The sequence below is a fragment of the Ruditapes philippinarum genome, unplaced genomic scaffold, assembly GCF_026571515.1.
Source record: "Ruditapes philippinarum isolate M1 unplaced genomic scaffold, ASM2657151v2 ctg4574_1_1_1_1, whole genome shotgun sequence".
Classification (NCBI taxonomy): domain Eukaryota; kingdom Metazoa; phylum Mollusca; class Bivalvia; order Venerida; family Veneridae; genus Ruditapes; species Ruditapes philippinarum.
This window is the reverse complement of record NW_026851557.1, coordinates 1-25,189: the sequence shown is the minus strand read 5'-3', so window position 1 is coordinate 25,189 and position 25,189 is coordinate 1. Positions and strand designations below refer to the sequence as shown.

Sequence of the window (25,189 nt, the reverse complement as noted above, 5' to 3'; positions counted from 1 at the left end):
CTGAAAAAATCTTTTGGGAAGGGGCAAATTTGTTTGGTAGGTTACAGGGAAGGGGAAACAAATTAAATTTTATTTTCGGCCTAATCTGGTAATCAAATACATGTACAAAATGCATTGATTACAATTGGTATCATTGATGGGTACTAAATATTCATAAATTAACTTCATTAAGCCATTATATCAAGTAAAATACAAAATAATCCTTTGTAGTTAATTATTATCAATGAAGTTGAAATGTAAAATACTGTGATGATGTGTCTAACAAGCTGGTAAATTTGATAATTATACCTGTCATCGTTTTGGTGACTATATAGGAATCTGACACTTTGTCCGGCCTGTTCCCGTCCCATCCCATTTCAAGAATTTGTAGAGGTATCTTGAAAGATCAATGCAATGTGAATATAAATGCAACTGTTTATGTCAAGTTTTATCAACATGCTATTATGTTCCTTTGAAGAAAAAAATAGAGGTACTGTCACAGTCATGTCTGCGTTTACCCATTGCCATTGTCATCCGCAATCTTTAACTGTGGTCATAACTTTTTATGTTGTTGATGAATTGTCTTCACTTGACCTTCACTCATAAATGACCTTGACCTTAAAGGTAAAATTATTAAAATTTTCTTTTTGTTGCTGTAACTGGCTGATATAATGACCTTGTTATTAATGAAGTGATCAACTTCACATTACACTACAGGTAATCACAGTATGATTACATAGTGCCAGTAAAAAAACTGGCAGTTCTTTTATAAAAATGAACCAAATTCATTTGACAAGTAATAGAGAAATTACAGTTCCCAAACCTGGTTTGTACAATCATTCACTTATTACTAGATTTCAAAAAATTTCTGCAATAGAAGTATGAGCATAGTATATCTACAACCTAAACCAACAAGTTAGATAATTTATCTTGAGTTAATATATCTTCAGTTCTATATATACTTAAATGGCTTCATAATTTCGACACTTATCAATACAATGTTGATGATATTGTTAAGTTATATCTTGAAAACTCCCCGCAACGGTTACTTCCCCTGATCAGTACAGTAACTTCTTCCACCACAAGTAAATTCAGCTTCAGAGAGCCGAATATATTTTTTCACTTTTAATTTTAAAATAGAATACTTTATATCATTTTAGTTTTCTTTCATTAAATTCGTGCTTAATGTACAAGAATGTAAAAAATATATGTATAAGGTATTTTCACTGTCACTCAGACACCGTATGTATAGTAAACAATGACTGAAGTAAGACAGTTATTGCACAATTGGGCAAGATTTTTATCCGGCATTTGTTTTAAAGTGTAAACAAATTGAGTGTTTTGAACACATTTTACATGTATCAGGTCAGGATGTAATTATAAATCTGCCAGTTGGATATGGGATCCTTGGCGTTCTGAAACTTGCCGCCATGTTTTTGTCACATGATACAACTATCGTCAAGTGATTTCAGTGGTGGCAGTGCTTAAAGTAGCAAAGCGTGATGTAACGGCTGTGAAGAGTTTGAAGTTATATAACTGTGTCATCCATTATTCCCAGTTATTTCCCTTTTTTATCACTTTGAAAACAGGGCCTTGTTTGGTAAAACTATTCCCGGTAGGTTGGATTTATCTTAAATTTCTCCAAATAGTAATTTTTGATTTATTTAAGTAATGATATCTTCTGTATTTGGCAGGTGGGTATCTTCAATGGTCCTCTAACATTTTGTGGAGTAAGGGGTCACTAGAGTCAAGGTCAAAATTATGCTAAAAATAGATTTTTACACTTTTGCCCATACAGCCTTAATTTATTTATTGACAGATGTCTTTCATATTTGACAGGAAGATAACTTGGATGGAATTCTTCCTTTGAGTAAGGGGTCAGTGGGTCAATGTCAAGGGTGCCAAAAATTAATATATCTACACATTTGCTTATATAGCCTTTATTTTATTGTCTGATGTTTTTCATATTTCGAAAGGATGATAACTTGCATGGAATTGAGGTAGGGGTCACTTGGAACAAGGTCACTTGTGCTTAATACAGATTTTTACACTTTTGCCTATACATCCTCTATTTAGGGATATATGTCTTTTATATTTGTTAGGATGATCTCTTGCATGGTCTTCTTGTACATAATAGTATTAAAGATAGAATACTGATTAAAATTCAGTGCTAGAGAAATGTTGTACATTTATTCTGATATGAATTGATTCAATCAAACCCTGAGTCTTCATATAATATTGTTGTTTAAATTGCTTATGAGGGATCATACAACCTTTTTTATGCCCCCACAGAGTGGGAGCATATAGCGTTGCACTTGTCCAACCGTCCGTACGTCAGTCCGTCCTTCCGTCTATCCGTACGTCCCGAAATCTTGTGAACGCAACTCCTCTTAAACCGGATGGCAGATTTTGCTTAAACTTCCAGGGATGAACAACCTAAATGTGTAGATGGTAGTAAAGGAAGGAATTTTGGCTGGGACCAAATTTAACAGAATTATGGCCCTTTGTTGATTTTTTCACTATATACTATATAGAAATTTTGTGAACGCAACTCCTCTTAAACCGGATGGCAGATTTTGCTTAAACTTCCAGGGATGAACAACCTTAATGTGTAGATGGTAGTAAAGGAAGGAATTTTTGCTGCGACCAAATTTAACAGAATTATGGCCCTTTGTTGATTTTTTCACTTTATACCATATAAATGTTGTCAGTGGGGGCATCCGTGTCCTTTGGACACAGTTCTAGTTATAGGGATCACTTCTTCATCGTCTGTTTGTCTGTCAGTCCGTCTGTCAGTTCAAACCCAGAGGTACTTGTGTGACTTAGAGAACAACAGGTAGCAGTAAATTCCCGTTTTTACTTTTGTGTCTTTTTTAAGCTTTGTGTGACTAAAAATGGCTAAAAAGATCAAAGGAAAAAATCTCATAAGTACCATTTTGTAAGTAAGTCAGTCTGTCAGAAAACTCGTCCGGACTACTCCTTATAAACTACTAGTGCAATTTCATCCAAACTTTACAGCAATGGTCAGTACTAAATCAAGTTGTGCATATTGTCAGCATTTTATGGTTATGAGTTATGGCCCTTTATTATTCCCCCAAAAACAAAGTTTGGGGGGGTATATGGGAGTCACCTGGTGGTCGGTCGGTCCGTCCAGACGTCAGTTGCATTTTCCTTGTCCGGAGCATAACTTGAAGACTAATGGTTGGAATTCAATATAACTAGTACATACAATGGTCAAGCACATTGAGAGGAAGTGCAGTGCACAAGAACCATAACTCTATCTTGACTAATTACAGAGTTATTGCCCTTTGTTACTTTTCCTTGTCCGGGGCATAACTTGAAAACTACTGGTTGGAATTAAAAACAACTTCATACAATTGTCAAACACAACAAGGGGAAGTGCAGTGCACAAGAACCATAACTCCATCTAAAGTAATTACAGAGTTATTACCCTTTGTTACTTTTCCATTGCTTTCTTTCGTCCGGACCATAACTTGAAGACTAATTGTTGGAATTCATTATAACTTCATACAATGGTCAAGCACATTGAGAGGAAGTGCAGTGCACAAGAACCATAACTCCATCTTAACTTATTACAGAGTGATTGTCCTTTGTTACTTTTCCTTGTCCGGAGCATAACTTGAAAACTACTGGTTGGAATTAAAAACAACTTCATACAATTGTCAAACACAATAAGGGAAAGTGCAGTGCACAAGAACCATAACTCTATCTAAAGTATTAACAGAGTTATTGCCCTTTGTTACTTTCCCATTACTTTCTTTTGTCCGGACCATAACTTGAAGACAAATTGTTGGAATTCATTATAACTTCATACAATGGTCAAGCACATTGAGAGGAAGTGCAGTGCTCAAGAACCATAACTCTATCTTGACTTATTACAGAGTTACTGCCCCTTGTTACTTTTCCTTGTCCAGAGCATGACATGAAAACTACTGGTTGGAATTCAAAACAACTTCATACAATGGTCAAACACAATAAGAGTGCAGTGCACAAGAACCATAACTCCATCTTGACTAATTACAGAGTTATTGCCCTTTGTTACTTTTCCATTGTTTTTTTTTTTTGTCCGAAGCATAACTTGAAGACTAATGGTTGGAATTCAATATAACTTCATACAATGGTCAAGCACATTGAGAGGAAGTGCAGTGCACAAGAACCATAACTCCATCTTGACTAATTACAGAGTTATGCCCTTTGTTACTTTTCCTTGTCCAGAGCATAACTTGAAAACTACTGTTTGGAATTCAATACAATTTCATACAGTTGTCAAGGACATTAAAAGGAAGTGCAGTGCACAAGAGCCATAACTCTATTATGACAAAATACAGAGTTACTGCCCTTTGATACATTTCCTTGTCTGGAGCATAACTTAAAACATACTGGTTGGAATTCAAAACAACTTCATACAATGGTCAAGCACAATAAGAGGAAGTGCAGTGCACAAGAACTATAACTCCATCTTAAGTATTTATAGAGTTATTGCCCTTGTTCCTTTTCCTTGTCTTTCTGGACTTATTACAGAGTGATTCAATAAAACTTCATCAATGGCCAACCACATTGAAGGGAATGCAACATACAAGAACCACAACTATCTTTAATGGCCCAAAACCAATATATAACTCTATATTTCAATTCTTTTACAACGTATTCTGTTACTAGTAACATCCTCATTTCCGAAGCAGTCTTGTGAAGGTATTAATCACATTTAGTGATAGTTCTAGTTAATTTTTGTTTTTAAAGTTTGTTTGAACAACTCCTCTTATACCACTAATCTTTACAGGATTAATCTGTAGCTCAAGTCCTTTCACATATTGCATTTTTTTGGGTTTTTTTTTTTCCTGGGGTTTTTTGAATATATGAAATTTGGGGGGGGGAAAAAAACTTGGAAGTTTTTGGCCCCCCCCCTTAAAATGAAAAAAAAAAAAAACAAAAAAAGGGTGCTTTTTCTTTGTGTGTTGCCAGATACACGAAAGCTTGACTGGACTACTTCTCAAAAACTACTAGTGCAATTTCATCCAAACTTAACAAGAATGATCAGTGCCAAGTCTAGTTGTTAATATTATCGGCTTTTTTATTGTTCAATGAATTGTGATGGAGTTATGAACCTTTAATTATTTTTTAAAGTTTGTCCGGTCTACTCCTCTTACCACTCATGCAATTTAAAAAAAAAACATTACAGGATTGATAGTGGTAGGTCAAGTACACAGGTTTTTCACTTGAATGATTTTTGGCCCAGTTATGGTCCTTGAATGAAAAAGGTTTTAATAAAGTTTATCAGGACTACTCCTCTTTTACCATTTATGCAATTTCAATGAAACTTTACAGGATTGATTTGTAGGTCAAGTACTTGTGCATAATACTTAAGGTTTTTGCTTCAGTGATTTTCAGATGGGTTATTGCCCTTGAATTAAAAAAAAGTGGTTTGTCCTGTTAGTGATTTTTTGGTCTTCTGCTATACAGAAGCTGCAACATGTGATTGACTTTAATGAGGGGACACAAGTCATGTCATCACTGATGGCCCTTGTTTTAGATGTATGTATTATTGTGATACAATGTTTTCCAGATTATAAACAAAGATATGGATGGATCAGAAAGTCATAACTATGACAGTGACACTTGTGCTGAAGCTGAGCTTCCAGATAGTCCAAAAGTTGAATCTGGAGTGGATGAACGATCAAATGATGGTCACCTCATCAATTTGGAAAATAATAAGAGTCCAAGAAGCTTTCCTTTTTCAACAGAAGAGGGTAGTCCACTAAAATGTGATTTCCCTGTGCAGAGAGTAACATAAGCAAACAGCTGCCAAGTTATGCATTGAAATGTAACAGAAAAGTTTCTGTGATGAATGCTCTCTGTTTCATTGTTCACAAGAAGGCGTACAAGCAAACGCATGGTCTAAAAATGATTGTATATCTCCAACAAAAGCACCAAGAGCAGTATTTTTATGTACAACCTGTTCATTTATGCAGCACACTAACCCTGCCACAATGAGCTGTAAGGAATGTGAAGAGGTCTACTGTGACACATGCAGCAATGTTCACAGAACGCAAAAGGCGACCAGAACACACACATTATCAGTACATGAAGACCTTCCAGGAAAAACCATGTGCGAACCATGTGAATATAATGGCAAAGAGAATATAGAAGCTGTCTACCTTTGCATTGACTGCGATGAAGTTCAGTGTACTGACTGTAAATCGGTTCATATTAAACAGAAGGTCACTCGTGGACATACTCTCATCTTAGCTTTTCCAGACACTGACAAACTGTGTGATGTTTGTTGGAAATTGGGGCAGCAAGCTACACCTGTAAAATATTGCAAAGTTTGTTTCACAAAAATGTGCAACAAGTGTGCAAAGGCGCACCGAGAGGATTCATCAGCAACTGAGCACAAGCTTTATGACATAAAGCCTCAATTATCAATTAAACCAGTATCTACACAGGTGGTGCAAAACACAAGGTAAGCTTGTAATTCTTCTCAATCAAACAAAAAAAAACCCAAAAAGACCACAAGATAAAATGGAATTTAATGAACGACATGAATTTTGTTTTTATTATGATCCTTACAATGTGTCATAGACCACAGACGCTTGGGGGTCAGATCCTGCCCCCTAATTTGGTACGCCCCTGTAAACACTATCAAAAATATTTTGAAAATTTAAACATGAATGAGACATCTGTTACAACAAAAAAACTGTTTTTCAAACAATTTTTACATACATGAAAAAAATACTGTATACCATCAAGTCTCAATAGTACTTTATTAATTGAGACTTGATGGACCGTACGCCGTAAAATACGGTATTTTTTTCATATCTGTAAAAAAAATTTGAAAATCAGTTTTATCGTTGTAACAGATGTCCCATTCGTGTTTAAATTTTCAAAATATTTTTGATAAATGGTTTACATGGGCGTATCACATTGGGGGGCAGGATCTGACCCCAAGCGCCTGTGTCATAGATGGTATCAAGAAACAACACCTTTAACGGTAGTATAAATTTATATTTATGCTTGAACTCCATGGTGTTACTAAATGTTCATGGTATGAGCAATTTATTGTTGTTGTGTTACTGTTAAAATATTTAATAAAATATATAATAACTTAGTCCATGCAGATCTTTTATATATTAGGTTTTCATCATTTGAGGTTAAAACATCCTATACAATATCAAAATAATTTAAAAAATTTTTTTATTAAAGTGTTTACATGTACAATAAATTCTGTTTTTTACTTTACAGTAACAAACAGACTGTTCCGGAAGAGAGACCAAAAGTAAAGAAGTCTGTAATTGACACTGTAAGATTACAAGATTTCATATTATTTCAATAATTATTCTATAAATTAAGCAGCAAGTTAATTAAATTTTGTATTTGTTATGCAATAGTAAAATTGTTAATTCTTTAACAGTTAACTTAAGTTATAAGATGTGATATATTTTAATTAATACTTGTAATGCAAAGCCAGTCATATAAATTGAAACATGTTGCAAGTGAAAAAGCAGAGTAAAAAGTACTACTTATTTTCAATGATTTTTTGAAACCTTACACAGGGTAAGTGTAATAATGGTTTATTAGTATCATAGGGAACACACTGGAAGCTGAAAACTGGTTTTTCTACAGTACAGTTCAGATAAAGTGATTCACACTTGGTATGAATAAAGCTTAAATGGGGACATACTAGTTGCTTATACACTTCATTACCTTATGGTCCACTACAAACATTATATAAATGATGCACCTGGGGTAAAAAATTTTACTGCTGCTAGGATCTCTTTATTATACCCCCGAAACGAAGTTTAGGGGGGTAATTATAGGAGTCACTTGGTGGTCGGTCGGTCCAGCGGTCTGTTGCATTTTGCTTGTCCGAAGTATAACTTGAAGACTAATGGTTGGAATTCAATATAACTTCATACAATGATCAAGCACATTGAGAGAAAGTGGAGTGCACAAGAACCATAACTAAAGTAATTACAGAGTTATTGCCCTTTGTTACTTTTCCATTGCTTTTTTTTGTCCGGAGCATTATTTGAAGACTAATGGTTGGAATTCAATACAATTTCATACAATGATCAAGCACATTGAGAGAAAGTGGAGTGCACAAGAACCATAATTAAAGTAATTACAGAGTTATTGCCCTTTGTTACTTTTCCATTGCTTTTTTTTGTCCGGAGCATAACTGGAAGACTAATGGTTGGAATTCAATACAACTTCATACAAGGATCAAGCACATTGAGAGGAAGTGCAGTGCACAAAAATCATAACTCCATCTTGACTAATTACTAGGGATGGCAACGAATACCAAAATCAATACTCGAGTACTCGTTCATTTTTCCGATCGAGTACTCGGACGATTTCCAATGATCTTCAAAGTTTATCACACAATATCAACACCGTCCGCATGCTACTTTCGTTTTCTATTTACATTCTTAGAATTTGTAACTATAGATAGGACTGCAAAGGAGACATTTAATTAATGAAAATTAAATCGACGACATTATATTTTAAAACATATTTATTAATACAATATCAAGTTTAAAACATGTTTAACAGTTGAAACATCTTTTTGTGCCCCCCACGTTAGTGGCGGGCATTTAGATTTACCCTTGTCCGTACGTCCGTCCTTCCGTCCGTCAGTCCGTTCACTTTTGTGTCGCACGTAACTCAAAAAGTATTTGACCTAGAGTCATGAAACTTTACAGGAATGTTGATCAGCATGTGTAGTTGTGCACCTGGGTATTTTTGTCTGGATATTTTTAGTATTTTCAGAGTTATTGCCCTTGACTCAGTAAAATTTTTGCAATTTTCAACTTGTGTCGCATGTAACTCAAAAAGTATTTGACCTAGAGTCATGAAACTTTACAGGAATGTTGATCAGCATGTGTTAATGTGCACCTGGGTATTTTTGTCTGGATATTTTTAGTATTTTCAGAGTTATTGCCCTTGACTTAGTAAAATTTTGCAATTTTCAACTTGTGTCGCATGTAAACTCAAAAAGTATTTGACCTAGAGTCATGAAACTTTACAGGAATGTTGATCAGCATGTGTAATTGTGCACCTTGGTATTTCGTCTGGATATTTTTAGTATTTTCAGAGTTATTGCCCTTGACTTAGTAAAATTTTGCAATTTTCAACTTGTGTCGCAGGTAACTCAAAAAGTATTTGACCTAGAGTCATGAAACTTTACAGGAATGTTGATCAGCATGTGTAGTTGTGCACCTGGGTATTTTTGTCTGGATATTTTTAGTATTTTCAGAGTTATTGCCCTTGACTTAGTAAAATTTTGCAATTTTCAACTTGTGTCGCATGTAACTCAAAAAGTATTTGACCTAGAGTCATGAAACTTTACAGGAATGTTGATCAGCATGTTTAGTTGTGCGCCTGGGTATTTTCGTCTGGATATTTTTAGTATTTTTAGAGTTATTGCCCTTGACTTAGTAAAATTTTGCAATTTTCAACATGTGTCGCACGTAACTCAAAAAGTATTTGACCTAGAGTCATGTAACTTTACTGGAATATTGATCAGCATGTGCAGTTGTGCACCAGGTATTTTTGTCTGGATTTATTTAGTATTTTTAGAGTTATTGCCCTTCACTTTTGCAATTTTCAACTTGTGTCGCAAGTTACTCAAAAAGGATTTGACATAGTCATTAAACCTTATGGGCAGGTTGCTCAGCATATTTAGATTTGCACCTGGGGTTTCGCTTGTGGATTTATCCAGTATTTGTAGAGTTATTTCCCTTGACTTAGTAAAAAGATTGACAGAACAGTGGCACGGTGGGGGCACCCGTTTCCTATGGACACATTTCTAGTTCTTCTTGTAATAAAATAGTAATAAAATAGACTTATCGGCGGCAACAAAAGTTTACCCGGGTCTAAATACTACCTTAATTATCATATCATAATAGCAAGACGGCCCTTTGTTGTTTTCAAAAATGTTACCTTAAAACAAGATTCGGGTACAAACTGCACTGTGTTACACAATTAAAGGTTACTAAATATCATAAGAGGCCGGATGACGTAAGCGACACATGTGCGCGTGTCAAACTGTTGATCGCCTCATTAAATTTATAGTATCATTTTCGCACCTCTGCAAGGAAGTTGTGATTGCATTTAACAGGTATTTATGAAGGTATATGCACATCTCCGAATTTCTGAACTAATTGGATACATTTATTAAATTTAATGTCTAAATAGCAAATAAAATAGAAATTATACATTTTTTTCCGAGTAATCGAATATCAATTTTGTTAACCGATATTCAGACGTTCGATCAAGTACTCGGTTAACCGGTTACTCGTTGCCATCCCTACTAATTACAGAGTTATTGCCCTTGTTTCTTTTCCTTGTCCGGAGCATAACTTGAAAAGTACTGGTTGGAGTTCAAAACAACTTCATACAATGGTCAAGCACAATAAGAGGAAGTGCAGTGCACAAAAACCATAACTCTGTCCAGAGTAATTATAGAGTTATTGCCCTTTGTTACATTTCCATTGCTTTTTTCTTGTCCAGAGCATAACTTAAAAACTACTAGTTGGAATTCAATACAATTTCATACAATGGTCAAGTATATTGAGAGGGAGCGCAGTACACAGAAACCATAACTCTTTCTTGACTCATTTAAGAGTTTTTGCCCTTTGTTACTTTTCATTGTCCAGTGCATAACTTGAAAATTAATGGTTAGAATTCAATGAAACTTCATACAATGGTCAAGGGCAGTGAGATGAAGTGCAGTGCACAAGAACCATAACTCTATTTGGACAAATTACAGTTATTGCCATTTGTTACTTTTTTCATCCAGTGCATAACTTGAAAACTAGTAGTTGGAATTAAATACAACTTAATACAATGGCCAAGGGCAATGAGAGGAAGTGCAGTGTACAATAACCATAACTCCATCTTCAGTATTTGTAGAGTTATTGCTCTTTGTTTCTTTTCCTTGTCCGGTGTAAAAACTTAAAAACTATTGTTTAGAATTCAATGCAACTTCATACAATGGTCAAGTGCAATGAGAGGAAGTGCAGTGCTCAAGAAGCGTAACTCTTTCTGGCCTAATTACAGAGTAATTCAATAAAACTTCATCATTGGTCAACACATTAAATGGAAATGCAACATACAAGAACCACAACTATCTTTAATTGCCAACAACCATAACTCTATTTCAATTCTTTTGCAAGTATTCTGTTACTAGTAATTTCCTCATTTTTGAAGCAGTCTTGCGGGGGTATTTAAATCACATATAGTGGTAGTTCTAGTTTATATAGACTTAAATAAATACAAAAAGAAACACATTTAAATCTTCTTTCTGAAATGACTACATACCCTAGCTGAGAGCATAGATAATATGCTCTATTAAAGCATTGCTTAGTGGAGCTCAGGGAAAGTTATTTATATCATACCCCTTTGGTTAAAAATGGCCTGGCCTGTGTGGTCAGATGGTCTATTTTAGTTACATAGAAATCATGGCTTAAAGATCTTTTCCACTGAAATTTTAATGCTCAGAGCATGAGTATTTGGCATCACTGTGTGGTACACTACTAGCGTGATATAAATCATGCCCCTGGGGTCAAATAAGACCCTTGGGGGTCACTAAGTTATACTTAAGTAGTATTTATGTCTTCTAATGTGTGATATTATAATGACAAAAGTTTTGATGGCATGTAAAATTTCCTAAATCTTAGACATTTTTAGCTCGACTTTTCTATGAAAAGGGGAGCTATCCTACTCGCCCCGGCGTCGGCGTCGGCGTCGGCGTCACACCTTGGTTAAGTTTTTCGTACCACCCCACTTTATTTCAGAAGTATTACAAGTATGGCTTTGAAACTTACCATACTTGTTCACCATCATAACCTCCATCTACAGACAAGAGTACATAACTCTGTCAAGGTTTTTGACAGAATTATGGCCCTTTTTTGACTTAGAAAGTGTATTGAGCTTGGTTAAGTTTTTTGTACCACCTCACTTTATTTCAAAACCATTGGAGGTATTGCTTTGAAACTGACCATACTTGTTTACCATCACGACCTTCATCAACAAGACAAAGAGGACATAACTCTGTCAAGGTTTTTGACAGAATTATGCCCCTTTTTGACTTAGAAAATACATTTGAATATGGGTAAAAATCCACTTATTGCCTTAACCCTTTGAGATATTGCTTTGAAACTTTTAATGCTATTTCACATCATTACCCCCATCTGTACGCAAGAGAAGGTAACTCTGTCAAGGATTGTTTTAAAAATTAAGGCCTTTTATCGACTTAGAATCTTGGTTAAGTTTTTAGTACCAGTCCACTTTTTGGACTGAACTGTTTGAGATATTAATTTGAAAGTTGGAATACTTGTTTACAATCATGATTCCCAAATTTATTTAAGGCTCAACTCAGTTTTTTTCTTTCTTACCAGCCCTCTTTTGACTTAAACATTTCAAACTTTGCTGCAGTGTTCAAGGGTATCACACAATTCAGTAAAATAATTCTTCACTAAATATCTTAATGCTCATGGCCATTGTTCACTTTAAAAATACAGAGATTCTTGTATTGCCTTTTACTGCAAAAACTTTTTTTTATTGGCAAGCAAAAAAAAAGTCGAGCGCGCTGTCTTACGGACAGCTCTTGTTACTGAATCTTTAGAGTCTCATTGATTAGGATAGAATGCACATATCTACGTTTTGGGTAAGCCTGCGATTATTTGTATTAAAATGCGACGACTTAAATTTTGGGGTATTTTTAAACAAAAGAAAGCACTAGAAAGGGAGAAAGCAGACTGCTTGGAGTTGGTGTGTTGAATAGACGATGACATTACTCAGGATTATGGGTGATGGGGGTTTGTGTAAGCAGTTTTAATTTAAAAACAACAGCATATCTTTCTTTCGTATACTTTGCACATTGAGTGCACAGGCTCAAAAGAATGCCTTGTTTTACATTTGAAATAGAGGGAGGTGGTTCTTATTTGATATGGTATAGTCAATATATTACACGCTGAGCTGTCATCTTCTTGTCATGAACAAATAATGAAAATTTTCTTAGAATGACTTATGAATAGGGACTTATTATTGTGATAACAGCGTCCTGGTGCGATGGGGCGGAGAAGAGCTACCCCTGTAAACAGGTCATATGAAACAAAGTAATTCATGCATAATCATAGTCCATTTATGCTATTGTCAAGGTTGTTAGAGATGATAAAATATTCAAATTTTGTGCTTGAACCATGTCAGGTGATATTATCAATGTCTCTCCTATGAGGTCAGATGATGAATATTGTCACCAGGGACATATCTGTATAAAGTTTCACGCACAAATTGAGGACCCTAATGCTTTGTTAAGGGCCATATTTGTATGACAAGTGCACCATTGCTTAACTTTTCATTCCACTGTTTTCGTTGATTTTGTTAAGTTTCAGTGGGACATGCACATTCTACTGGAAAAAAAAATATAAGCTTGCCACAGAATTTGGATCTCTCCTTCAATAATTGATCTGTTTTAATCAAACACTTTGTATAGGCCATTGAAGATGTTTAAGACCAGCCTTCAGTTAATACAAAGTGTTTGATAAAACTGCTCATATACTGAAGGAGGTCCAATATTCTATAGCAAGCTTATATTTTTCCGCGTAGACTGGTGTATATCCCAAAGAAATTGGTACAAAAATAAAATAATTACGGCCATGTTACTTTTCGAATCAAGCAATATTTGTCTTGGAAATGATGCCGAAATTAAATGACATCTTGGTCACGTGGTATTGCTACACTGTAATTTGCAAAGTCAAAGGTTATTCTTGTCTTATCAAATCATGTTTACTGATTCAAAATCTTTTCTTCAACATTGCAATACATGTTTTAATCTTTTGACTGATAGATTTTTTTATATAATTTTATAGAACATTGTAATTTATGCACACATTTGATTAACATCTAACAAAACAACAATTGTTGTTGAAGGGAATATGAATTTAACTTCTGATTGGCATTGATCATCAAGGTCATACAGTATTTCTTTTTAATTTATCAAATTTGTAATGAATGTTTTTGTTATCGATGAATTTAGTGTTAGTTTAATATGACTAGCATTTTTTTATGCCCCCGCCATTATATGGCGGGCATATAGTGTTATTATGCCCCCGCCATATAATGGCAGGGGCATATAGTGTTACCCTGTTCCGTCATTCCGTCCTTCCGTCATCATCAGTTTCCGTTCATTATCTTAATAACCCTTGCACATATTGAACTCAAATTTGACATATGGATATGTCATGAGAAAATACAGGTCAAGTTCGAAATTGGTCATGGTTCGATGATTTTTGGCAGAGTTATGCCCCTTTTACATTGAAAATAATATGAAATTTTCAGTTTTCCGTTCATTATCTCCCAAACGGTTTCTAAACATTCAATTCAAAATTGACATATGGATATGTCATGAGAAAATACAGGTCAAGTTCGAAATTGGTCATGGTTCGATGATTTTTTGCAGAGTTATGCCCCTTTTACTTTGAAAATAATATGAAATTTTCAGTTTCCGTTCATTATCTCCCAAACGGTTCAAAACATTCAATTCAAAATTGACATATGGATATGTCATGAGAAAATACAGGTCAAGTCCGAAATTGGTCATGGTTCGATGATTTTTAGCTCGACTTTTCTATGAAAAGGGGAGCTATCCTACTCGCCCCGGCGTCGGCGTCGGCGTCACACCTTGGTTAAGTTTTTCGTACCACCCCACTTTATTTCAGAAGTATTACAAGTATGGCTTTGAAACTTACCATACTTGTTCACCATCATAACCTCCATCTACAGACAAGAGTACATAACTCTGTCAAGGTTTTTGACAGAATTATGGCCCTTTTTTGACTTAGAAAGTGTATTGAGCTTGGTTAAGTTTTTTGTACCACCTCACTTTATTTCAAAACCATTGGAGGTATTGCTTTGAAACTGACCATACTTGTTTACCATCACGACCTTCATCAACAGACAAGAGGACATAACTCTGTCAAGGTTTTTGACAGAATTATGCCCCTTTTTGACTTAGAAAATACATTGAATATGGGTAAAATCCACTTATTGCCTTAACCCTTTGAGATATTGCTTTGAAACTTTTAATGCTATTTCACATCATTACCCCATCTGTACGCAAGAGAAGGTAACTCTGTCAAGGATTTGTTTTAAAAATTAAGGCCTTTTATCGACTTAGAATCTTGGTTAAGTTTTTAGTACCAGTCCATTTTTTGACTGAACTGTTTGAGATATTAATTTGAAAGTTGGAATACTTGTTTACAATCATGATTCCCAAACATGTCCAGGAGAAGGTAATTCTGTCAAAGATTTTATTTGAATTATGGCCCTTAACTCTTTTGACTTAAACATTTCAAACTTTGCTGCAGTGTTCAAGGGTATCACACAATTCAGTAAAATAATTCTTCACTAAATATCTTAATGCTCATGGCCATTGTTCACTTTAAAAATACAGAGATTCTTGTATTGCCTTTTACTGCAAAAACTTTTTTTATTGGCAAGCAATAAAAAAGTCGAGCGCGCTGTCTTACGGACAGCTCTTGTTTGCAGAGTTATGCCCCTTTTACTTTGAAAATAATATGAAATTTTCAGTTTCCGTTCATTATCTCCCCAACGGTACAACACATTCAACTCAAACTTGACATATTGATATGTCATGAGAAAATACAGGTCAAGTTCAAATTTGGTCATGGTTCGATGATTTTTGGCAGAGTTATGCCCCTTTTACTTTGAAAATAATATGAAATTTTCAGTTTCCATTCATTAACTCCCCAATGGTACAACACATTCAACTCAAACTTGACATATGGATACGTCAAAGGAATGCCGCAGGTCAAGTTCAAATTTGGTCATGGTTTCGATGATTTTTGGCAGAGTTATGCCCTTTTTACTTTGAAAATAATGAAATTTTCAGTTTCTGTTTATTATCTCCCCAACAGTATTAAAACATTCAACTCAAATTTGAACATATTGATACGTCAAAGGAATGCCGCAGGGTCAATTTCAAATTTGGTCATGGTTCGATGATTTTTGGCAGAGTTATGCCCCTTTCACTTTAAAAATAATATGAAATTTTCAGTTTTCCGTTTATTATTCTCCCCAACAATATTACACATTCAACACTCAAATTTGACATATGGATATGTTTTTTGGAATGCGCAGACCAAGTTCGAAATCTGGTCATGGTTCAATGATTTTGTTGGCAGAGTAATGCCCCTTTCACTTTGAAAATGATATGAAATTTACAGTTTCTGTTCATTATCAACGCCAACAGTGTTAACATATTCAACTCAAAATTGGACATAATGGATATGTCAAAGGGAATGCGCAGGTCAAGTTTTGGAATTTGGTCATGGTTCGATGATTTTTTGGCAGAGTTATGTCCCTTTCACTTTGAAAATAATATAGATACATCTTAGGAATAAGCAGTTTAAAGTTTGAATTTGGTCGTGGTTCAATGATTTTAGACAAACTTATCTTTCCTGAATGTTGAAAAATTTTGAACTTTTCAGTTTCAGCACTCCATACTTTTGTGAAATGTATATAGCCATTATGTTGGCTACAAATATGCAATATGCTATTTTTAAAAGGTTAAGACTGAAGTAATTTCAGTGCCTTGAACATTGTATAAAAATGGTTAAGACTTGGAATAATTTCAGTGCCTTGAACATTGTATAAAAATGGTTTGTGTTAACATTGAAAAGTTTTAAGGTCTTTGAACTTAGAATGAAAAAAATAATTTGTGCAAACAAATTTGGAACTAAATATTATAACATTTGAAATTTTGGCTGCATGCGGGGGCATCCGTGGCATGATGACACATTTCTAGTTCATAGTTATCTCCCCTTGAGCATAGAACTTAAAAATGATTTTTGTTTACATCAAAAGGAATCTTCTTCATACTTCAAAAATATGTTCCTTATCATAAACCTGACATAACAAGTGACAAGGTTCTTGACCAGTATTTTCATAATTATGTTGCCTTGGATATTTTGTATCTAAACTGTCATTACCACATATCCAAATAGGTTTGGGTTCACAAAATGATTTATTATACAGTTCACTGTGTTACCATGTTGATAAATATAAAAAAACACTGTATCATTCTAAAAATATCTCTCAAACCATCAATTCTTTGTTCCAACTGTTTTTGCACTCTGCTTCCACATTACTAACAGTAACCAACTTCACAAAAGTTGTATCAAATAATAATAATTGGTATCTACTTAAGACTTGAGGTAATTACTCTTAATGTCATTTCTCACATTTATGTATGACAACGTTTATAGCATTTTTATTTAGGAGTGTTTTTTTTTTCTTTTAGGAATTAATTATATCCCCACAAACAAAGTTTAAGGGGTGTATATAGGAGTCAGTTTGTCCGTCTGTCGGTTGGTCTGTCCATATTATATAAGTACTTCAGCTGAAGCACAGGGGCTTAGTAAAGTTATAAAAATCCTATTGAAGTCCAGAAGAAGCATATTAAAAATAGGGGACTTTTGTAAAGTGGGGGCTGCTTCTGTGGCTGGGATGGTTTCTGGACGATAACTAGAGTTTTGGCATGAGATATCGTAATCAAACTTGGTATATAGCAAGCTTATAATTTATGAGGACCCTGCTGGTATTGCGTTTGGACCCTGTGGTGTCAAGGTCACTGTTACTAAAAATAGAAAAATGGTTTATGGACAATAAATGGAGTTAGGAATAAGATATTGTAATCAAACTTGGTGTATAGCAAGCTTAATATGAAGACCCCAGTTGGTATTGCATTTGGACCCCTTGGGGTCAAGGTCACCCCATTTGGGATTGCAATTAATTGAAATTATTTTGTGTACAATTGTTGATACTTCATTTACTATAGGTTGTGTTCAAATTTTTCTTCAGACAACTTATTTTTCAAAAAGTCAAAATAGCTAGTGGGAGTATTAATAAACTTCAGTGATAGGTCTAGTTTATATATATCATGATTGATTTTTATACGCTTGTTTGAAGAACAGGTTGTTATATAGTTTCCCCTCTGGCAGGCGGGCGGTTGGGCGGGTGGCGTCCAATTGTTGTTCAGAGCATATCTCCTACACACATGGAGGAATTTTAATGAAACTTCATAGAAATGTTTACCATTATGAGAAGTGGTGTTGTGCACATGAATCTCTAGGTGAAAGGTCAAGGTCACACTTAGAGGTAAATGAAAAACTCTTGTACGGAGCAAAACTTCTACATGCCTAGAGGGATTTTAATATAACTTGGCACAAATGTTCACCATTGTGAGGCAGAATCATGAATGTCGCATTCAAAATTAAGTCCCTGCGGCCAAGATCAAGGTCACATATAGGAATCGAAGTTGAAATAAAAATATGAATATGTGTATTCGGACCATTTAGGAATTTATTGAGGGATTGAAACACAAATGATCATTATTCATGACTACTGCGCATGAAACATGTGATTTAGGTTTAATATATATGCAAGGTCAAGGTCACTAAAGATGATAAAATTATAGAATTTTTGTCCAGAGTAATCTCCTACATGCATGGTGGGATTCTAATTGAAACTTCATAAGAAATGTTCACCACTACTGAGAATCAGTGTCACATGCATAAACCAATTCTCTATGGTTAAAGGTTAAATTCACACATTTTGATGGTCATTGAAAAATGCTTGTTAGGAGCCGAACCTCTACATTCAGTGGGGGATTTTAATGTAACTTAGCACAAATGTTCACCATTGATTGAGGCTTATTGTGCACATAATCCAGGTCCCTGCTACCAAAGTCAAGGTCACATAGAGAGGTCAAAAGTTGTGGACCATTTAATCATCATTTATTGATGGATTGTTATACAAATGATAACTATCATGACTACAAGTGTGACACATGTTAATATTTGCAAGGTCAAGGTCACTAGAGACCAGAGCATATATCTCCTATATGCATATCTATAATGCCAACATCTCTGTCATATTAGCTTGATGGGCCTATTTAGCAACAATGTTGCCCTTGTTTTTCATCTAAGTATTGTCTTCCTTTACTATGTCCTGTATTTAATTAGTTAAGCGTGCTGTCTATTCTGATAGCTCTTGTGCATTTAATATAAAGAGAAAGTCAAGTGTGGCCCCTATTTAAAGTGGTTCTTGTTTAAGGAATGGTTCATAGTTCCATGTACACTAAATAAGAACTGTTCATGATTTTTTTGTAAATGGTTTTTTTTTTTGTAGAAGAAAATCAGTCAATTTGAATTATGATTGGCTCAAATATCAGTATAATATGTTAGACTTTAATATATAAGATATATGCCAAATTGGTGTGTAAATGTGTTATTAGGCTATTGGGCTTACGACCAAAAAAAATCATATTTCTACAAAAATAATGAAGACAAGAGTATTTCTTTTAAACTTTGTTTGTTAATTGAGCATAATAAATAACAAAAACAAAAAAAAACATATTTGGTTACTGTCACAACATGCTCATGGTGAGCTTTTGTGATCCTCCATTGTTTGTCGTTGTGTGTCCGTGCGTCGTGTGTCGTCAACAATTTCTTTAAACAACATCTCAAAAACCAATGACTGCACAGTAACCAAACTTTACAGGAATGATCCTTGGGTGTTCCCCTACCAAAGTTGCTCAAATGGTTCCGGTCTGTTGCATAAGTAGGTCATGGGGCTAGAAAAGGAGTTTAAAAAATGCAATCTTAAAATATCTTCTTGTCTGAAAGTACAAAGCTTAAAGCTTTGATATTTGGTATATGATATCACCTATAGGTCTTCTACAATAGTAGTTCAAATGATATCCCTGGGATCAAAATTTGCCACGCCCCGGGGGGGGGGTCATAGGTTTTCCTTATATGTATATAGTAAAAACTTAAAAATTCTTCTTGTTTGAAGGCACAAGGCTAAGAGTTTTGATATTTGGTATATGCTATCACCTATAGGTCCTCTACCACAGTTGTTCAAATTATAGCCCTTGAGTCAAAATTGGCCCCGTCCCGGGGGGTCATAGGTTTTCCTTATTTGTATATAGTAAAAACTTAAAAAAATCTTCTTGTGTGAAGGTACAAGGCTTAGAGCTTAGATAAATTGTATGTTATATCACCTATAGGTCCTCTACCAAAATTGTTTAAATTATAGCCCTGGGGTCAAAATTGGCCCCGCCCGGGGGTCATTGATTTTCCTTATATGTATGTAGTAGAAACTTAAAAAACCTCTGAATAGACAAAGGTTAGAGGTTAGATATTTGGCATGAAGCATTGTGCAGCCTGGAACTCTACCAAGATTGTTAAAATTATAGCCCTAGGGTCAAAATTGGCCCCGCCCCGGGGTCATAGGTTTTCCTTATATGTATTTAGTTAAAACTGTTCCTATGCATACACAAACTTTAACCTTGATCATTACTTTAAAGTTCTTGGTGTATTGTCTTAAAACATCAACTTCCAACCTACACAAAAAAATTAACCCTGTTTTGTATATCTTTCAGACCTGGTAACTTCCCTTTTGTATATCAATTGCATTTAGTACTCAGGTGAGCGCATTGGGGCCAATGGCCCCCTTGTTCATGTTTACACATAAACAGTGACTTTTTTCACTGTATTTTACAGCCGAATAAAGGCTGTTTCCCCTAGCCCAAAAGAGGTATATTTTCCCCTAAAATGCCTCATGCTCTTCCTCACCAAAACTATGACTTAACAGCATCTGGCTTATATCAGCTAGAAGACAGAAATCTTTAGTAACACGCAATTCTAAAATTTAGATAGCCTCTGCTATGTATTATGCATGTTAAATTAAATTGAAATTAATGTTTTTCATAAAATGTGCGGGTAAATTCCATTTTCAGCTGTTTGAATTCCCCCCTTTCTGATTTAGTGAGCTATATTTTCCCCTTCAGAAAGCCACAGGTTGTTTTGAAAATTGGAAAAAAAATCACTATTTTGACAATTCTTGACACTGAACATTACATATTGAAGTTTTCTCTGAAAACTGAATGAAATGTATGCTGACAGGTGTTGGCGCAATGAATTAGAACATAAAGAAGTTATCCAATCTATTTTGTTTTATACTTTGCAAATGTAACATATTTTTTCAGGACTTCAAAAATATGTTACATATGCAAAGCATAAAACAAAATAGATTAGAATAATATTAACTTCTTTATGTTCTAATTCATTGCGCCAACACCAGTGTTAGCATACATTTCATTCAGTTTTCAGAGAAAACTAATCAAAGTATAATGTTCAGTGTCAAAGAATTGTCAAAATATATATGCCAGAAACAGAATATAACATCCAAATATTTAGAATAAAGGTACTGGTGCAATAACCTTGAGCAAAATGAAGTTGTTGGGCACATTTTTGTAAAGAAAATTACATTACAACATAATTTATGTACTTCAAATATTTTGTTTATTTAAAATGGGATAAAGGGAAATAATTATAAGAAAATATTAAAGGCAACCAAAACTTTTAATTTGATTTGTGTCCTACACTGTATTCCTAGAAAAGATTTCACACGTTTTAAGTTAGCGCTTTTCGCGGTAGGCATGATTCCGCGATTCTTTTTAGCTGCGAATATGTCACTAATATGACAAATCTGCGAGCATTTCTAGCTTCACCCAAATAAAAACATAAACATGCAGAATATTTATTGTAATCTACTTACACAAAAAACATATAAACACAGATGCTATAGAAATGTGTAAAGATTTATGTATGTATGTTATAGATACCTATTTGAACCCTGAAAAAGGTCAATTACATTGTAATAGTAATTATCATGCTTATTGACATTATTCGCGAGCCACGGCATATAGAAAAGCATTTACAGTTAGCGTGCATTAAATGACTTGGATTTTATTTGCTTGGAGTAGGTGTAATCCTTTGTTACATCAAGTGCTACATTGATAAACAGCTGTTTTGTTGTTATAATGAAACCAAATTACGTTAAGATAAAGTCAGTTATGATTCGAATGAGAATAAAAGCTAACAGGTCTGACAAAATCTTACTTAATCACATAGTGAAGAAGGTGAGGAAATAAGTTAAAAATGTGTCCACTAAACAACGGTCTGTGTTCGACTAGTCAATAGATGAAAAGACCTGTATCGAGTAATGTAGCGCTTTAGGCACATCTTGTCAAAAAATAAGATAATTAAAAGTACCCAACAGGCAAGGTTATGCATAAAAAAACATAGCCTCCATAAACTGTAATTTAGGCCGTAGCGACTTAATATTCGCGGAATTCTCGGTTACTACAAATCCGCGAAAGTTTGTCTCCGTGATGTCAACGTTGTGGAAAAAATGAAATATTGTATCCGCGAACATTTTTGGGAATACAGTATGAAGATTTAATGAACAAAACAAGTTAGAAGAAAACATATTAATTATTTTCTAGAAATATGATTTTTATGTGATAAGCCCGATCAGACATTTTCACCAGCCTGTTGGTATGCCTAAAAGAATATACATGTGGTGTATATAGAAATTATCTTAAATACAATTCTAATTAACCTATGTTTCAAATGCCTCTGAAGTGGTTGACGACATTGGCTTTTGAAGTGACAGTGGTTGAAGTTATTGTCTATATTTATGTTGCAGTTGTCCTAATACATTCTTTTGAATTTTATCTTCCCAATAGACAAAACCTGGAAAGCCATGTGTGGTTGGTCAAGTATCTGTAGACACAGTTTGCCTTGTTTGGGAACCGCCAACACAATTGTTTGAAAACCCTAACTTCCAATTAAGGTATAAAGAAGCTGATGGGTCTTCCAAATGGAGATTCTATCCAGACCTAGCTCCTAGTAGCACGATAACATTAACTAACCTGAAGTCAGATACACACTACATTTTCCAAGTACGAATGGTGAATGATGAAAATGAGGGTTCATATAGTGATATAAGTGACACTATAGGGACAATACAGTCAGCTGCCCATCACATTATGGATTTTATGTATGATGTCACAGCGCAAGATGTCAATATCCCTTTGAAGAAAATACCTTTCCAGGAAAATATCAAAACTAGAAATGAAAAAGCTAAAACTAGAAAATTGATCATTGGTAAGAACTTATGCTATAATTGCTATGGTAATTAATTACTTTAATTTTTGTTGTAAAATATTTTTAGTATTATTTTTCACAGAAAAAAATTGAGCTATTGCTGGGGGGGGGGGGGGGGGGGGCATAATGGATTCGCTTTGTCGCGTCCGGCGGTCCGTCTCCATTTTGTGTCCGCTCTATAAATCTTATACCAATTGAAGAATTTTCTTCAAACTTGGCTTAAATGTTCACCTCAACAAGGGGATGTACAGAACCCATGTTGCCCATGTGTCAGCTCAAGATCAAGGTCACAATTGAGGTCAAATGTCAAACAATCAAATATTAGACAATATGTCGTGTCCGCTCTGTAAGTCCTACACTAATTGAAAGATTTTCTTCAAACTTGGCTCAAATGTTCACCTCAACAAGGGGATGTGCAGAACCCATGTTGCCCGTGTGTCAGCTCAAGGTCAAGGTCACAATTGAAGATCAAACAGTCAAATATTAGACCTTATGTCGTGTCCGCTCTGTTAGTCCTACACTGATTGAAAGATTTTCTTCAAACTTGGCTCAAATGTTCACCTCAACAAGGGAATGTGCAGAAACCATGTCACCCCTTTGCCGGCTAAAGGTCAAGGTCACACTTAAAGGTCAAAAATTGACTTAAAAAATATTCTTAAATTTTAACATGTATTTGAATTTTTCTGAAACTAGAAAAGGTATTTGCTTGAAACTTAAAATATATATGAAGTGTCACAATTAAGATATGCTGGCCAAGTTTCATAACTCTTTATTGCATTTTAACAAAGTTATATCCCTTTTTAAGTCTTCAAATTTACATACAATCAAATATTAGACAATATGTTGTGTCCGCTCTATAAATCCTATGCTAATGGAATAATTTTCTTCAAACTTTACTCAAATGTTCATCTCAACAAGGTTATGTGCAGAATCCATGTGCCGGCTAAAGGTCAAGGTCACACTTGAAGGTCAAAAATTGACTTAGAAAATGTTCCTAAATTTTAACATATTTCTGAAACTAGCACAGGTATTTGCTTGAAACTTATAAGATATATGAGGTATCACAAATAAAATATGCAGGTCTAGTTCCATAAATCTGTATTGCATTTTGACAAAGTTATGCCCCTTTTTAAGTCTTTAAATTTACATACAATCAATACTAGACAATATGTCGTGTCCACTCTATAAATTCTATACTAATGGAAGGATTTTCTTCAAACTTTACTTAAATGTTCACCCCAACTGGGCAATGTGCAGAACCCATCTTACCCTTGTGCAGGCTTAAGGTCAAGGTCACACTTGAAGGTCAAAAATTTACTTAGAAAATGTTAAGTACATTGGGAAAATGAAAGGTTATTTGTAACTGTTTCGAACATGATTTAACAATATATATTTACACTATTACCTGTACAATTAGTCTTTTTTTCACCAGAGATAATTTCTTTTTATGTATATGTATTTGTGCCACTAAAGTTATTCCCTTAACCACCTTTCCAAGTCGTCTTATGTCAAGGACATTGGTGGGGGTATAAATCGCATTCAGCAATAATTCTAGTTACTATTGTTGATACCCTTGCCCGTCAGCAAACTTAAATCACAATTATTTTATTGTCCCTCGCCTTTTGGAAGAAAAAAGGGGGATATAGAAATAGGCTCTGTCCGTCTGTCCATCCGTCTGTCCGCACTCACAGGAGAGTAATTATGTGGCTAGAGGGACAATAGGTAACTGTTCTTTATCTTTGACGTCATTCATTTCGTAATGCTTTTATGTGGCTATTTTCTTTTGTGTGACTAAAAAGAACAATAAAGAGAACAATAGAGTAGCTATATTATTACTTTATTTTCTAATTCGCTTGCTCAAACGAAAATAAATTATTTATTCTCTTTAAAAGCTATTAAGCATAATACACAACAAGACATAATTAGGATTGGCCAATTGCATTGCTTTTATTATATCAGAAATACAGAAATAAATTCAAATATAAATCATTAATTGAAGTTTGCCTCTTCTCACTCCATACTTGAATGAAAGCATCACCTGTTAAATATAACAGAACATGAATAACCATCGAAATGAGCTTCTTTTTCTTTTAAACAATAACCTGATATGAAACCAGTGTTCTCAATCAAATTGTAGGGGTGGGAGGATG

At 34.5% G+C, this 25,189-nt stretch overlaps 1 protein-coding gene across 1 annotated transcript in view; it reads left to right on the top strand.

Moving 5' to 3' along the window:
- LOC132744567 (uncharacterized) overlaps nucleotides 1-23,039 on the top strand; it is a gene marked incomplete at its 3' end in the record, with an annotated part of 65,527 nt that extends 42,488 nt beyond the window's left edge. Inside the window, exons 7-10 of the mRNA XM_060733356.1 lie at nucleotides 5,564-5,782; nucleotides 5,829-6,460; nucleotides 7,240-7,297; nucleotides 22,619-23,039. Coding sequence (XP_060589339.1) covers nucleotides 5,564-5,782; nucleotides 5,829-6,460; nucleotides 7,240-7,297; nucleotides 22,619-23,039 — 1,330 coding nt within the window. The remainder of the gene's footprint in view (nucleotides 1-5,563; nucleotides 5,783-5,828; nucleotides 6,461-7,239; nucleotides 7,298-22,618) is intronic.
- Nucleotides 23,040-25,189: the final 2,150 nt, after the last annotated feature.